This window comes from Leptodactylus fuscus, chromosome 5, assembly GCF_031893055.1.
Source record: "Leptodactylus fuscus isolate aLepFus1 chromosome 5, aLepFus1.hap2, whole genome shotgun sequence".
Lineage (NCBI taxonomy): Eukaryota > Metazoa > Chordata > Amphibia > Anura > Leptodactylidae > Leptodactylus > Leptodactylus fuscus.
Genome location: NC_134269.1, coordinates 111,108,581 through 111,124,894, shown reverse-complemented (window position 1 = coordinate 111,124,894; position 16,314 = coordinate 111,108,581). Strand labels below are relative to the sequence as shown.

General features: G+C 41.5%; 1 protein-coding gene across 1 annotated transcript in view; it reads left to right on the top strand.

Annotated features, from left to right (window-relative positions):
- Positions 1 to 16,314, top strand: part of GRM3 (glutamate metabotropic receptor 3) — a 180,626-nt gene that overhangs the window by 91,031 nt on the left and 73,281 nt on the right. Inside the window, exon 2 of the mRNA XM_075274034.1 lies at positions 6,718 to 7,274. Coding sequence (XP_075130135.1) covers positions 6,750 to 7,274 — 525 coding nt within the window. The 5' untranslated portion in view covers positions 6,718 to 6,749. The remainder of the gene's footprint in view (positions 1 to 6,717; positions 7,275 to 16,314) is intronic.

Sequence of the window (16,314 nt, the reverse complement as noted above, 5' to 3'; positions counted from 1 at the left end):
ACAATGCATTAGCCAGTGCTGATTGGCCAGAGTACGGAATTCGGCCAATCAGCGCTGGCTCTGCTGGAGGAGGCGGAGTCTAAGGTCGCTCCACACCAGTCTCCATTCAGGTCCGACCTTAGACTCCGCCTCCTCCGGCAGAGCCAGCGCTGATTGGCCGAAGGCTGGCCAATGCATTCCTATGCGAATGCAGACTTAGCAGTGCTGAGTCAGTTTTGCTCAACTACACATCTGATGCACACTCGGCACTGCTACATCAGATGTAGCAATCTGATGTAGCAGAGCCGAGGGTGCACTAGAACCCCTGTGCAAACTCAGTTCACGCTAATAGAATGCATTGGCCAGCGCTGATTGGCCAATGCATTCTATTAGCCCGATGAAGTAGAGCTGAATGTGTGTGCTAAGCACACACATTCAGCACCGCTTCATCAAGCCAATACAATGCATTAGCCAGTGCTGATTGGCCAGAGTACGGAATTCGGCCAATCAGCGCTGGCTCTGCTGGAGGAGGCGGAGTCTAAGGTCGGACCTGAATGGAGACTGGTGTGGAGCGATCTTAGACTCCGCCTCCTCCAGCAGAGCCAGCGCTGATTGGCCGAATTCCGTACTCTGGCCAATCAGCACTGGCTAATGCATTGTATTGGCTTGATGAAGCAGTGCTGAATGTGTGTGCTTAGCACACACATTCAGCTCTACTTCATCGGGCTAATAGAATGCATTGGCCAATCAGCGCTGGCCAATGCATTCTATTAGCGTGAACTGAGTTTGCACAGGGGTTCTAGTGCACCCTCGGCTCTGCTACATCAGATTGCTACATCTGATGTAGCAGTGCCGAGTGTGCATCAGATGTGTAGTTGAGCAAAACTGACTCAGCACTGCTAAGTCTCTGCATTCGCATAGGAATGCATTGGCCAGCCTTCGGCCAATCAGCGCTGGCTCTGCCGAAGGAGGCGGAGTCTAAGGTCGGACCTGAATGGAGACTGGTGTGGAGCGATCTTAGACTCCGCCTCCTCCAGCAGAGCCAGCGCTGATTGGTCGAGTTCCGTACTCTGGCCAATCAGCGCTGGCCAATGCATTCTATTAGCCCGATGAAGTAGAGCTGAATGTGTGTGCTTAGCACACACATTCAGCTCTACTTCATCAGGCTAATAGAATACATTGGCCAATCAGCGCTGGCCAATGCATTCTATTAGCTTGATGAAGCAGAGTGTGCACAAGGGTTCAAGCGCACCCTCGGCTCTGATGTAGCAGAGCTGAGGGTGCACAAGGGTTCAAGTGCACCCTCGGCTCTCCTACATCAGAGCCGAGGGTGCGCTTGAACCCTTGTGCAGCCTCGGCTCTGCTACATCAGAGCCGAGGGTGCGCTTGAACCCTTGTGCACACTCTGCTTCATCAAGCTAATAGAATGCATTGGCCAGCGCTGATTGGCCAGAGTACGGAATTCGGCCAATCAGCGCTGGCCAATGCATCCCTATGGGAAAAAGTTTATCTCACAAAAATCACAATTACACACCCGATAGAGCCCCAAAAAGTTATTTTTAATAACATTCCCCCCTAAATAAAGGTTATCCCTAGCTATCCCTGCCTGTACAGCTATCCCTGTCTCATAGTCACAAAGTTCACATTCTCATATGACCCGGATTTGAAATCCACTATTCGTCTAAAATGGAGGTCACCTGATTTCGGCAGCCAATGACTTTTTCCAATTTTTTTCAATGCCCCCGGTGTCGTAGTTCCTGTCCCACCTCCCCTGCGCTGTTATTGGTGCAAAAAAGGCGCCAGGGAAGGTGGGAGGGGAATCGAATTTTGGCGCACTTTACCACGTGGTGTTCGATTCGATTCGAACATGGCGAACACCCTGATATCCGATCGAACATGTGTTCGATAGAACACTGTTCGCTCATCTCTACTAGTTATAAATTGCTGGAATCACTCAGCAGGAAGTAAAGTGTTTTGCCGACAGTTACAGCAAGTCGTAGAGCCTAGAACAAGATATTTAATGGTGCAGTGCCATTCCTAACAGAATGCCTATAACTTTGGGCACACTTCTGTTATAACAGATTGTCTCTCTTATTTCTTTATTTCAAATAGTTTCAAGCATTTAGAATAAGAAGAGGATGATTAGCTGATGGATTGATATAATATAGCACCATAATAGAATACTACTATAGAATATGGTTTTCTGTATTAGTTACAAGTATATTTCAAATATAAAGCAATGACCAAAACCTTCTCTTTGCTTTTAGCAAACAGCCCCCTAACTTTCTATTATACATATATATTATATATAGAGATGAGCGAACACTAAAATGTTCGAGGTTCGAAATTCGATTCGAACAGCCGCTCACTGTTCGAGTGTTCGAATGGGTTTCGAACCCCATTATAGTCTATGGGGAACATAAACTCGTTAAGGGGGAAACCCAAATTCGTGTCTGGAGGGTCACCAAGTCCACTATGACACCCCAGGAAATGATACCAACACCCTGGAATGACACTGGGACAGCAGGGGAAGCATGTCTGGGGGCATAAAAGTCACTTTATTTCATGGAAATCCCTGTCAGTTTGCGATTTTCGCAAGCTAACTTTTCCCCATAGAAATGCATTGGCCAGTGCTGATTGGCCAGAGTACGGAACTCGACCAATCAGCGCTGGCTCTGCTGGAGGAGGCGGAGTCTAAGATCGCTCCACACCAGTCTCCATTCAGGTCCGACCTTAGACTCCGCCTCCTCCGGCAGAGCCAGCGCTGATTGGCCGAAGGCTGGCCAATGCATTCCTATGCGAATGCAGAGACTTAGCAGTGCTGAGTCAGTTTTGCTCAACTACACATCTGATGCACACTCGGCACTGCTACATCAGATGTAGCAATCTGATGTAGCAGAGCCGAGGGTGCACTAGAACCCCTGTGCAAACTCAGTTCACGCTAATAGAATGCATTGGCCAGCGCTGATTGGCCAATGCATTCTATTAGCCCGATGAAGTAGAGCTGAATGTGTGTGTTAAGCACACACATTCAGCACTGCTTCATCACGCCAATACAATGCATTAGCCAGTGCTGATTGGCCAGAGTACGGAATTCGGCCAATCAGCGCTGGCTCTGCTGGAGGAGGCGGAGTCTAAGGTCGGACCTGAATGGAGACTGGTGTGGAGCGATCTTAGACTCCGCCTCCTCCAGCAGAGCCAGCGCTGATTAGCCGAATTCCGTACTCTGGCCAATCAGCGCTGGCCAATGCATTCTATTAGCCCGATGAAGTAGAGCTGAATGTGTGTGCTAAGCACACACATTCAGCACTGCTTCATCACGCCAATACAATGCATTAGCCAGTGCTGATTGGCCAGAGTACGGAATTCGGCCAATCAGCGCTGGCTCTGCTGGAGGAGGCGGAGTCTAAGGTCGGATCTGAATGGAGACTGGTGTGGAGCGATCTTAGACTCCGCCTCCTCCAGCAGAGCCAGCGCTGATTGGCCAAATTCCGTACTCTGGCCAATCAGCGCTGGCCAATGCATTCTATTAGCCCGATGAAGTAGAGCTGAATGTGTGTGCTAAGCACACACATTCAGCACTGCTTCATCACGCCAATACAATGCATTAGCCAGTGCTGATTGGCCAGAGTACGGAATTCGGCCAATCAGCGCTGGCTCTGCTGGAGGAGGCGGAGTCTAAGGTCGGACCTGAATGGAGACTGGTGTGGAGCGATCTTAGACTCCGCCTCCTCCAGCAGAGCCAGCGCTGATTGGCCGAATTCCGTACTCTGGCCAATCAGCGCTGGCCAATGCATTCTATTAGCCCGATGAAGTAGAGCTGAATGTGTGTGCTTAGCACACACATTCAGCTCTACTTCATCGGGCTAATAGAATGCATTGGCCAATCAGCGCTGGCCAATGCATTCTATTAGCTTGATGAAGCAGAGTGTGCACAAGGGTTCAAGCGCACCCTCGGCTCTGATGTAGCAGAGCCGAGGGTGCACAAGGGTTCAAGTGCACCCTCGGCTCTCCTACATCAGAGCCGAGGGTGCGCTTGAACCCTTGTGCAGCCTCAGCTCTGCTACATCAGAGCCGAGGGTGCGCTTGAACCCTTGTGCACACTCTGCTTCATCAAGCTAATAGAATGCATTGGCCAGCACTGATTGGCCAGAGTACGGAATTCGGCCAATCAGCGCTGGCCAATGCATCCCTATGGGAAAAAGTTTATCTCACAAAAATCACAATTACACACCCGATAGAGCCCCAAAAAGTTATTTTTAATAACATTCCCCCCTAAATAAAGGTTATCCCTAGCTATCCCTGCCTGTACAGCTATCCCTGTCTCATAGTCACAAAGTTCACATTCTCATATGACCCGGATTTGAAATCCACTATTCGTCTAAAATGGAGGTCACCTGATTTCGGCAGCCAATGACTTTTTCCAATTTTTTTCAATGCCCCCAGTGTCGTAGTTCCTGTCCCACCTCCCCTGCGCTGTTATTGGTGCAAAAAAGGCGCCAGGGAAGGTGGGAGGGGAATCGAATTTTGGCGCACTTTACCACGCGGTGTTCGATTCGATTCGAACATGGCGAACACCCTGATATCCGATCGAACATGTGTTCGATAGAACACTGTTCGCTCATCTCTAATCTTTTCAATTCAGAATCCATATTAGAAATAACTTTGTGCTGTTCCCTTTAGGACCTGCCTGTCCCGGTATTGGACTGTTGGCTATTCATTTGAACGCCTACCATATAATATTTCATCTTCTCTGCTTACAATATCTATAACTATTTTCAGCTTTCAGAAGCTGGAATTGTGGCAACTTTCTTTTGAAGAATGGTTGTCCTCAGGAGACAATCCTTGTAAATATAAATAATCTTCAATATTTTTTCTTGTTTCTTGAGCATTTATTCAGCCTCACCTTCTATGTACTTCCAAATTGATGTGTGACTCACCGTATGTTACTTGTGAAGAAGGTAGATACGACTTCAGACAATGAAAATAAAATCTTTACCGTGTTATCAAGATTAGGAGAAAGCTAGAAATAAGAAATGTTGAAGGACCTTAATCCACCCCTGCCTTATAAGACAAAGCATTCTATTTGCCTTTCCCCAGAAAACACTTCCCAGTCTGTTTATGTATTATATAAAGCACTCGATTTGGGTTCAGCAAAGGAAAATGACTTTATGTTTTAGTAACACCAATATATTTGTGTTTACAAATTCTTATTATTTCCCTGCTCGTAGACGCCAAATGCTGATTACCACATGTCCATAGCTATTGGTGATGCTTACTCGCCTAGTCTCATTAATTTTAATGGACATATTTGTTTTGTTATGTGACAATCAACCAAGGACATTTCTCTAATTAAATCTCCAACTTGGATTATACCCTGCAGCAACTGCGAGTATCCGCTGAAGTTATTGTTTGACCAAGCAAATTTCCTCAGTCTTAACTCTGCTAATGCATGCGTCTAATCCCCAGTCACCTGCAAAAATGTTGTAGCCATAATTATAGCTTTTATTATACACTGGCAGCATAATCATATCATATTGTATATACATGTACTCAAATACATAAGATTGTTTTACAATGTCCTGGCGATTTAAATACATTTACACAAATGTGTTATATATTATTGTATTGCACAAACATGCAGTATTAGACTGTGGTGCAATGTACTGTACGAAAAAGGTTTTATCTTTCCTTTACTATGTATGTGTTAAATAGTCTACAATGTGACAGAGTATAATTTATTACATAACTTGTCCATTTGATGACATTGTCCTGTATGTAAAAAAATGTGGTTTGCTTGCCTATGTAACATCAAGAAAAAGTCATGTACATGTGACTACTTCATTCATTCATCTGCACGTGATGACTTATAGACATCACAATCCAGTTTATGCTCGTGTGCTGGATGCAAAAAGCTATAGTTCATAATTTAGAAGCTTGAATGATGAAGATTAGAGATGAGCGAACACTAAAATGTCCGAGGTTCGAAATCCGATTCGAACAGCTGCACACTGTTTGATTGTTCGAATGGGTTTCGAACCCCATTATAGTCTATGGGGGGAAATGCTCGTTTCAGGGGTACGCAAAATTCGATAAAATTATATTTACCAAGTCCACGAGTGACAGTCGGGCTGGATTCTCCTTGAAGTCTTCTCCCGATGCAGTGTCCCTGCGTCTTCTTCCGGCTGGAATTCACTCTGCCTAGGCATGCGCAGACATGCGCAGTCGGCTCTGCCCAGCCCGTCGCCTGAGCAGAGCCGACTGCGCATGCGTGTGCATGCCCGCGCATGCGCAGTCAGCTCTGCCCAGGCCGGGTGCCTAGACAGAGCCTAGGCAGAGTGAATTCCAGCCGGAAGACGCCGCGGGGACGCTGCACGGAGAAGACTTCTAAAGGTAAGAGAAGAACCAGCGTTGATTCTGCATCGAACCTTAAACTTCGAACAGCTAGTAGTGTTCGATCGAGTACGAGTACTTCGAATATCGTAGTATTCAATCGAACACCTACTCGATCGAACACTACTCGCTCATCTCTAATGAAGATTATATAATATATATATATATATATATATATATATATATATATATATATATATATATCACATAAGTGTGAAGTTTCATATTCCAGAAGATAGATAGATAGAGAGATAATCTATTCATTTGTATGTTTATGTGTGCTATGGTTGACATATGCTATGGTAGCAATTATCTGACATAAGACTCTTTCTTATATCTCTGTAGGAATGTGATGATCTTGCATCCACCAAGTGACTATGTTATGGATGAGTTATAATCTGCAAGTGCAACTTTTATACCAAGAAGTAAAAATCATGAAGACATTTTCCAGCCTTCAACTGGTTGTTTTGGCCTTATTTTCTAAAGGAGTTTTGCTTTCTTCAAGTGATCATAACTTTGTGAGGAAAGAGATCAAGTTTGAGGGTGATCTTGTATTAGGAGGTCTATTTCCAATAAAAGAAAAGGGCACCGGATTAGAAGAATGCGGAAGGATTAATGAGGATCGGGGCATACAACGCCTGGAAGCTATGTTGTTTGCAATTGATCATATTAACCGAGACAGTATGCTTCTTCCTGGAGTAAAATTAGGTGTTCATATCTTGGATACCTGTTCAAGAGACACCTATGCACTGGAACAATCCTTGGAGTTTGTTAGGGCTTCATTGACAAAGGTGGATGAAGCAGAGTATGTGTGTCCAGATGGTTCACTTGCCATTCAAGGAAACAGCCCGTTACTTATCGCTGGAGTAATTGGTGGTTCATATAGCAGTGTATCTATACAGGTAAGCAATATAATGTACAGGGTTCATTTACTATAAGCAATATAAGGAATGCAATATATGATTTGAAGATCAGAATGTGTTTCGTAATAAAATTACTACAAATGTGTTCATGAAAATAACTTTAGTATTGAAAGTCATATTGTATTATTTATTAAAAGGTCAGTAAAGGTTGAAGGTTGTCTTTCAATGATAAGCTCTACCAACATAAACAATACCTGTGAATGTGGTTTCATTATAATGAAGAGGACATCCTTATGTAGGCCAAGTACTTCACTTTAGCTTAGTTAAGATATAACTCGATCCTGCATTCTTTTGAGAGAATCCTCTGTGCTTATATTTCAGATTGCTGTGACTCATGTTCAGGTCTAGAGACTTGTAGAATTTGACTTTATTTAATAACATGGTTGACAAAATCATGGAAGTTAGATGAAGTGGACTTCTTCCACAAGTCAATGATCAGCTATGAAGACCATCAATAGGATTTCAGCTCATCGGGAATTAAATGTAAACCATCTTTTAAGATAATTCTTACCGATTCTTTTATATCCCTTATCATGAGAGCACATGAGAAGAGTCTGCCAAAATCTAATGACATATATATATATATATATATATGTATTCCATAGAATGTACACATTCTAAATGAGAAAGGTAAATGTCAAGAAATGCTGGTGTACAATACATGCAAGCTGACAAGACTTCACAAGAAGGGACAGAGTGACACTTTTCATGATATATTCTAAGAATGTTTATCATCATTTCATCTCAAGCCTGTCATGTAAAAAGATAGATATCAAGGCATGATGGAAAGTATGCAACTCTGTATCAGAAAGCATGCACCTCAGAAATTGAAAATCTTTCTACAGCAAGTAGGTCATTTGACAGATTTCTAACATCTTATAAGGTGCAATTTAACTTATAAGATTCAGATTCTGTAAAAGTCACAACAAGACAATACACACCCTATGGGAAAACAAACTCAAAGGTGCGCACATTTTAATCAGATCATACTATAATTAGGTCATAATTATATCTATTAATATTTTTAATATCTTGTATTTATATAGCCCCAACATATTCCACAGCGATGTACACAATGCACCTACAAAGGTATGATTGCAAAAATATGTACTCCATTCAGCAATTTTTATAAGCGTAAGACCAATGCAAATAAATGTATAAGATGCATTAAAATGGGCTAGATACCATAGTAAAACTATAAATCATTACTTAGTTTAGACATACAATATGTGTAGAGTATAAAAAAAGACATACCTGAACAGGAGATGGCGTAAAGGTAAGCAAAAAAGGACTAACTTAACAACACAATTATACTCGAGTTTAAGCCGAAATTTTCAGCACAGTTTTTGTGCTGAAAAAGCCCCCCTCGGCTTATACTCGAGTCAGGAAAAAAACAAAAAAAAAGATTTAAAAAAAATAAAAAAAATAAAAGTTCTAAATCACTCCTTTCCCTAGAATACATACAAAAGTAGAAAATTCCTGTGAAACACATACACATTAGGTATCCCTGTGTCTGAAAGTGCCCGGTCTACTGAATATAGGTTATCTGCAGAGCTCCTGTTCCGTCGGGAAGGGGTTAATAAGAGCACTGCAGAGACCCTATATTCAGCCAGACTGAATTCCAAGTGGAGGAAGAAAAAACAGTCCTCAAGCTCAGGAAAGGGGCAGACAGACAACCAAAACACCCCCTCCCTTTTCCCAGCACCCAACATCTATTGCACCCAAAACTCCGACCATTTTAATATTTGAAATTTTCCAGTAGCTGCTACATTTCCCCCCTAGGCTTATACTCGAGTCAATAAGTTTTCCCAGTTTTTTGTGGTAAAATTAGAGGCCTCGGCTTATATCCAGGTTGGCTTATACTCGAGTATATACGGTAGATATAACTTACTGCCCACTTAAAAAATTCAGACAAGGAATTTGTATGTGTGTCCTTTAAAGAAAATTAGAAGGGTTTGAAAAATTTACTAAATGCACCAAAATTCTGACTCAATTTCAATAAAAAAAAAATTGGCATACTAATATCAGGTAGTTAGAACATAACTTTAAAACACAATAAAGGTTGACCTTAAAATTAATTTAGGGTACATTAACTGGTATGCATAATATTTTATATACAGCTAGACATTCACTGAGGATTATTATTATTGTAATGAGAATTAAAGTGGAAATCCGTGACAAAGCCAATGTGGTTGGTGAGATATTATTAGGTAGGTCTACATTATAGGCCTGATCTTTAGTGTAAAACACAATTAGATCATTGATGGAAGTCTGAAAGAACTAACATCTGCCAAGGGTGCACTAAGGAAAATAAAGCTTATGGAGAGTAAAACCTTGTCCAGTCTACCCAAGGTACCAAACTTTTACAAATGTTATGCATTCTTTTAACTTTATCCTAAGCAATCCTTCTATTTAATAAAGATGTTTAACTTTATCGATCCACATGGATATAGTATAACTTAGTAGACCCCTATTGGCATCAATAAATGGCATCAACAATTTAGCTGTCATTATGAACAGAGTTGACAGGTTTCATTTGGAAAAAACTAAAGTGGGAGAAGAAAAGGTTCATTGGTTATACAGTAGTTTGGGGCTAAAGGAAAGTTGGCTTGTGCTTTGGTTTGACCAAATATAAAATAGAGAGCTGGGGTAGTGATCATATCTCCAACATATACAGTATAAAGTAAGTATCAATGCATTATGGCTACTATACCTGGGGAGCAGTACCACTTGGTACTCGAGTTCATGCACACATCTAGAAAAGTCATGGGAATTTTTAAAAACTCTAAGGGTGCAAAAGAGATCTTCAGTTCCGTCGCACCAAAGGAAATGGCCAGAGTGTTACTTATTTGTGGCTTTCTATATAATTTGGAAATCAAGTGAGTAGGTTGGATATAAAAGTTCAGAAGTAGCTCAGACAATTTCAGACACTACCAAAACCTAGGGGAGCTTCACTGTTTTTTACAAAGTGAGTGTATTGTATGGGGGTCTAGGGGACCATATAGCGCTCAGTTTTAGGGTATGTATAAATGACAGAGTGGAAATATTTTAGCCTTTGAGCAGGTCCCATATTTTTATATTTGAGAAGGACCATATTCAAAATGGGTCTTCATATTTGTTGTTTATTCTATTATTATAAAATAGTAATGTAATATTATTATAAAATAAGGTATTAAGTTAGCTTGCCTGAGAGGGGAGAGGAATGGCATGAAAGAGTATACGTTATTGATGGAGTGCCAAGTGTCAAATATTCCTTACAGTAGAACATCGTTTGGCGAGGTTTGTGATGTTGATATTCTTGGCCCCTGTGGTTGAGCACAGTCTACTGTCTTCAAGTTGGCTAGAGCTATGTTTCTAGTTTCATCTAATTTATAATTATTCTTCAAATTCTTCTTCCAATAATTCATTAATAACTGCTTATGTCGGGGAGGCTGAGTAGCTTGTTTCCAAAGATAGCTGGAAAATATGCATCTTATGGATTTTAAGTAAGCTGGAGGAAGACATATGGGGTAGTTTTTAAAAAGGAAGTTTAGCATATGACAAGATTTGACTGATTTCTTGCAACCCATCCGTGAGGTCAGTGGTATAGCAAGCTCCTTAAGCTGTTTGGAGGTTTTTTCCAATAGAGGAGGGTAATTCAGGAAGTAAATGTTATGAAGGAAGTTGGATAACTGACTTAAACTGACACTTGGGATAGAAAACCAGACCCCTCCCCATGAGCCTCCAATTATTGTACTCTGGAGTCTGAAGCTAATAATAATTACAATTATTATTATTATTATTATTATTATTATTATTATTATTATTATTATCCTACCTGAAAAATTTACAGTTAGGCTGAACTATTGGAAAATTGTAATGTGTAATTACAAATTGGGTCATTCACCTCTAATATTTTCAGTTCCTGCAAAACCTGCAGCATTTTCAGGTAACAGCTATGAGTGAAACTAGATGAAAGAAATATTTTAAACGCAAAAGTTCTAAGAGTTAGATGTCATTGAAGGACAAAGCTAAAATATGTTTCTAATTTAGGTGGATCCCTGTAGATTAAAGACCTAGAGCTTGAAAAATGACAACACTTAGAGAAAATCTTTCAGGGAATGCAAAGCTTGATGAACTTTGTGCTCCCTGAGTACACGGAACTATTTTCACTTCAATTAAGTTAAGTTCAAGTAATTGACATGTTGAGACACATGCAGCTAGCAATTCCTTGGCCACCAGATATAGATAAACAGCAGTCATGCCCATGACATTGAGTTAATTCTGAGCTTTAGACAAATCTGAAGAACTGCAAATAAACCATGGAAAGATTGTAAACCTTTTAAATTACCAATGTGACCTTTAGATGAGTAAACTATAGCATATATACTGTATGTCTATTCAGTTTATCTAAGGACTGCAATATTGATCATTTATACATACAGTATGTAGTGAGCATTTGTTTTATAATATTCATCCCTGTCCTGACATCTGTCAGTTTTAAACATGGCGCCCACTCAGGAGCTGAGCAGGTGCCATAGCAGCCAGGTCTTCTCTCATTCACACAACAGAGATCCAGTGGTAATGTGATTGAGGCATCTGTAGAGAAGTTGTATGTAGGAACAACCATGTTGAGAAGGATTGCTGGTTCCCGAAGTGAGATTTGCTTTTTATTACATGCTGCCATAGGAAAATCACCCACATTTTCCTAAATCGTATTTGAAAATTACACGAGGTATCCTCGCAACCGAAAAAAACTCCAAAAATATTTATCTCATATGTTCAATGTCATAGCAGGTAAAATATTAATATGGTTCGTCTTCCCAAAAAATTAGATAAAAAGCACAATTTGCCCCACAAAAAAAGATACCTTACACAGCTACAGAAAAAAGTTACAGGTGTCTGAACATGACAACTCACAGAACTCATATGTAGTGATGTCATAATGATAATGCAGATTTCCATAGCAGTACCATAAAAGTAGAAATAACGGCTTATGCATTCAATACATATTATTAAGACTAAATGATTTCTTTAGCAATGTTGGGGGATGGGAAAATGTAAATTTCTTGTATAGTGACATCTTACATGCAGTTTTACCATATTTCGCTCTCATCTAATTCTAAAGAGTTAATCCATAAGGCAGAAGAAGCTGTTTCGGTTCTGCACTTATAATGTCCATATGGAGATGGAACATAGATTGCTCTGCGGCACATTTCTCACTATAGATCATGTCATATCTGCATTAAATGTGTATGTAAATAAGGCAATTCTATATTCGGTGTGTGGAAAGTCTGACCTGTGGATATATTATGACACAGCAACAGTTGCCCATTTACTTGCTATTCTGCCTCACCTTAGTTGTCTTATATATTTTTTTTTATCTTCTATTAGGAGACCTCTAGTAACTGTAAATCGGGATAATTAACTATTTTACTGCCAGATACCTAGGTCAGCTCAAGTCCCAGGAGCACTACATTTTTTTGCACTTTTATGCTGTTGCTGTTTTTATAGCAATATTTACACCACTTAAGCATGTGTTTTTTTTAGAAAAAATTTTTTATGAAAAAAATGAAATACGTACAGTAATATAAGAAGATATTTCAAAGAGGATAAGAAATGAAAGAGCTACTTTATTTTTCTTTAAAGGGCTGCATCCACAAAAATGACAATACTGCATGCACACCAATAAGTTTATATACACTACTGTACTTACTACTTATCATCTAGACTATTGGTTGTGTCTGTATTTCAGTCTGTTACCATAGTTCACTTCTCATCTAAAGGAGCATAAAAAAGCAAGGTTAGAAAGTCAAAACATTCAAGGACTGAGGACACTAATATATGTGTCATAATTTCATGGCTTTTGTATTTTACTATCCAACTGTGCTACATCTTATATAAAGGGAATTAAGGCACCGGAAACAATCTATCTGATATACTTTACATATACACTCACCGGCCACTTTATTAGGTACACCTGTCCAACTGCTCGTTAACACTTAATTTCTAATCAGCCAATCACATGGCGGCAACTCATTGCATTTAGGCATGTAGACATGGTCAAGACAATCTCCTGCAGTTCAAACCGAGCATCAGTATGGGGAAGAAAGGTGATTTGAGTGCCTTTGAACGTGGCATGGTTGTTGGTGCCAGAAGGGCTGGTCTGAGTATTTCAGAAACTGCTGATCTACTGGGATTTTCACGCACAACCATCTCTAGGGTTTACAGAGAATGGTCCGAAAAAGAAAAAACATCCAGTGAGCGGCAGTTCTGTGGGCGGAAATGCGTTGTTGATGCCAGAGGTCAGAGGAGAATGGCCAGACTGGTTCGAGCTGATAGAAAGGCAACAGTGACTCAAATAGCCACCCGTTACAACCAAGGTAGCCAGAAGAGCATCTCTGAACGCACAGTACGTCGAACTTTGAGGCAGATGGGCTACAGCAGCAGAAGACCACACCGGGTGCCACTCCTTTCAGCTAAGAACAGGAAACTGAGGCTACAATTTGCACAAGCTCATCGAAATTGGACAATTGAAGATTGGAAAAACGTTGCCTGGTCTGATGAGTCTCGATTTCTGCTGCGACATTCGGATGGTAGGGTCAGAATTTGGCGTCAACAACATGAAAGCATGGATCCATCCTGCCTTGTATCAACGGTTCAGGCTGGTGGTGGTGGTGTCATGGTGTGGGGAATATTTTCTTGGCACTCTTTGGGCCCCTTGGTACCAATTGAGCATTGTTGCAACGCCAAAGCCTACCTGAGTATTGTTGCTGACCATGTCCATCCCTTTATGACCACAATGTACCCAACATCTGATGGCTACTTTCAGCAGGATAATGCGCCATGTCATAAAGCTGGAATCATCTCAGACTGGTTTCTTGAACATGACAATGAGTTCACTGTACTCCAATGGCCTCCACAGTCACCAGATCTCAATCCAATAGAGCATCTTTGGGATGTGGTGGAACGGGAGATTCGCATCATGGATGTGCAGCCGACAAATCTGCAGCAACTGTGTGATGCCATCATGTCAATATGGACCAAAATCTCTGAGGAATGCTTCCAGCACCTTGTTGAATCTATGCCACGAAGAATTGAGGCAGTTCTGAAGGCAAAAGGGGGTCCAACCCGTTACTAGCATGGTGTACCTAATAAAGTGGCCGGTGAGTGTATGTCACAAAGGCACTAAGGATTATTTAGAAAAATTTCCCTCCTTGCATACAGTATGTATTGGTACGTATCCACATTGTAATTTTGACTTGTACAATTTCTCTTTGCACAGGCTTTAGGTTTACTTCCTTTATATGTTCTATCAAAAAAGTAAAACTGAAATGTGGTCATGGCACAGAAGTGATTTATCTCCTATCTATAGGACAGGGGATTCATTTCTGAATAGTGAGAGCCTGACTGCTGAGACCACCACTAATCCTGAACACCCATTGTGAATGTAGTAGTGGACACAAAATATGAAAGCCAGAGGTCAAGGATAAGAATACAAGTAACTAAACAGCAAGAGAAAAGCCAGCAAGCATGAGGCAATAGCAAGCACCAGTGTGAATGTGAGCCAAGCATAAATAGGAAGGATGAACCCGCCCTGGACCTGATAGGAAGGCCAGCTGTCAATCACAGGGCAAAACTAAATTTAACCATTGGAGGAGCAAAGGGAAATGAAGGAGAAAGCAGACGGATGTGGTGGAAAATCAATTACCAAACTTGAGCTGTGTTCACACAGTGCAACCAAAAACTCTAAGCAAGGAATCAAACTGCACACACCTCCTGCACCGCAGCATGCGAGCAGAGGATGGCGCAGTGACCCGAGCAGGCAGAGACGTTACAATTATGCTTAATATACAGTATCTTCAGGGGAAAATTGAGGAAAAATGTGTATTGGTCAATCCTATGTACTTTTAAAGGAGGCCTTTAGGAAGCATTATACATAAAAAAAACGTATCTCCCATTTCGAAGTATCTGCTGTATTATGGAATAATCTACCTTTGTACATGGATATCCTGTGCCCATGAAAATATAGTCCAGTATCCTGCTTAACTGCTTCCTTGCCTGCTATTATCATTCAATCTCTCTGTTGGTACGTGATATGCATAGCGCTTTGTAGCCATTATATCAGTGTGATACCTGTTGGTTAACCCTACTGTGTTCTTTCCTGTCTCATTTCCTTCTCTTTGATTCTGGCCTGATTGCCTCTGCTTATATGCCCACCCATATTCAGACCTGATAGACATCTTACACACCTAGGCTTGTATAAATGTAATAGCTTAGGTCATTCTGGCCTTGGTCATTCTGCAATCCAGCATGCAATCCAAGTGCATCTAAGTGTAGACTTCAGAATTATGCCAGAATTAAACCAGAAGGGAACAGAAGGTAACATAGTCCAACTGCTGTAAACTGATCACTTGTCTACCAGAAATGTTTCTCATTTCAATCACTGTTGTTCTCCCACTCCTTGTAAAAACCACCTTTCCACCCCAAACCAGCCTGGTCAGTAAAGAAATCCTCATCTCTCCCTCTCTCCTACCCCACCATATAACTTTCTCTGCACAGCTCCTCACAAACCTGCAGGCTTTCCGCCCCAGACACATACAACCCCCCCACAGCCTCTCCTACCTACACCTGCTGTCCCTCTCCCTGCTCCTCCTTACTTCTGGTGACATATCTCCTAACCCTGGACCTCCACAGCAAATCTCCACTGTCAGCCGTTTCCCCACAACTGGCGCTACAGCACGGAACCCCCGAAATCTCAAACCAATCTCACTCACTCCTACCCCTCCCCCTGCCCTCCCCGGTGCACTATGGAATGCCCGCTCCATATGTAATAAACTTACCTACATCCACGACCTTTTCATTCTCAATGATCTTACATTTCTTGGTCTCACTGAAACATGGCTGACACCCTCAGACACAGCCTCCCCCGCTGCACTCACCTATGGAGGTCTGCAATTCTCACATACTCCCCGCCCCAACAACAAACCTGGCGGAGGAGTAGGCATCCTCCTGTCAGACAAGTGTTCATTTGCCCCTA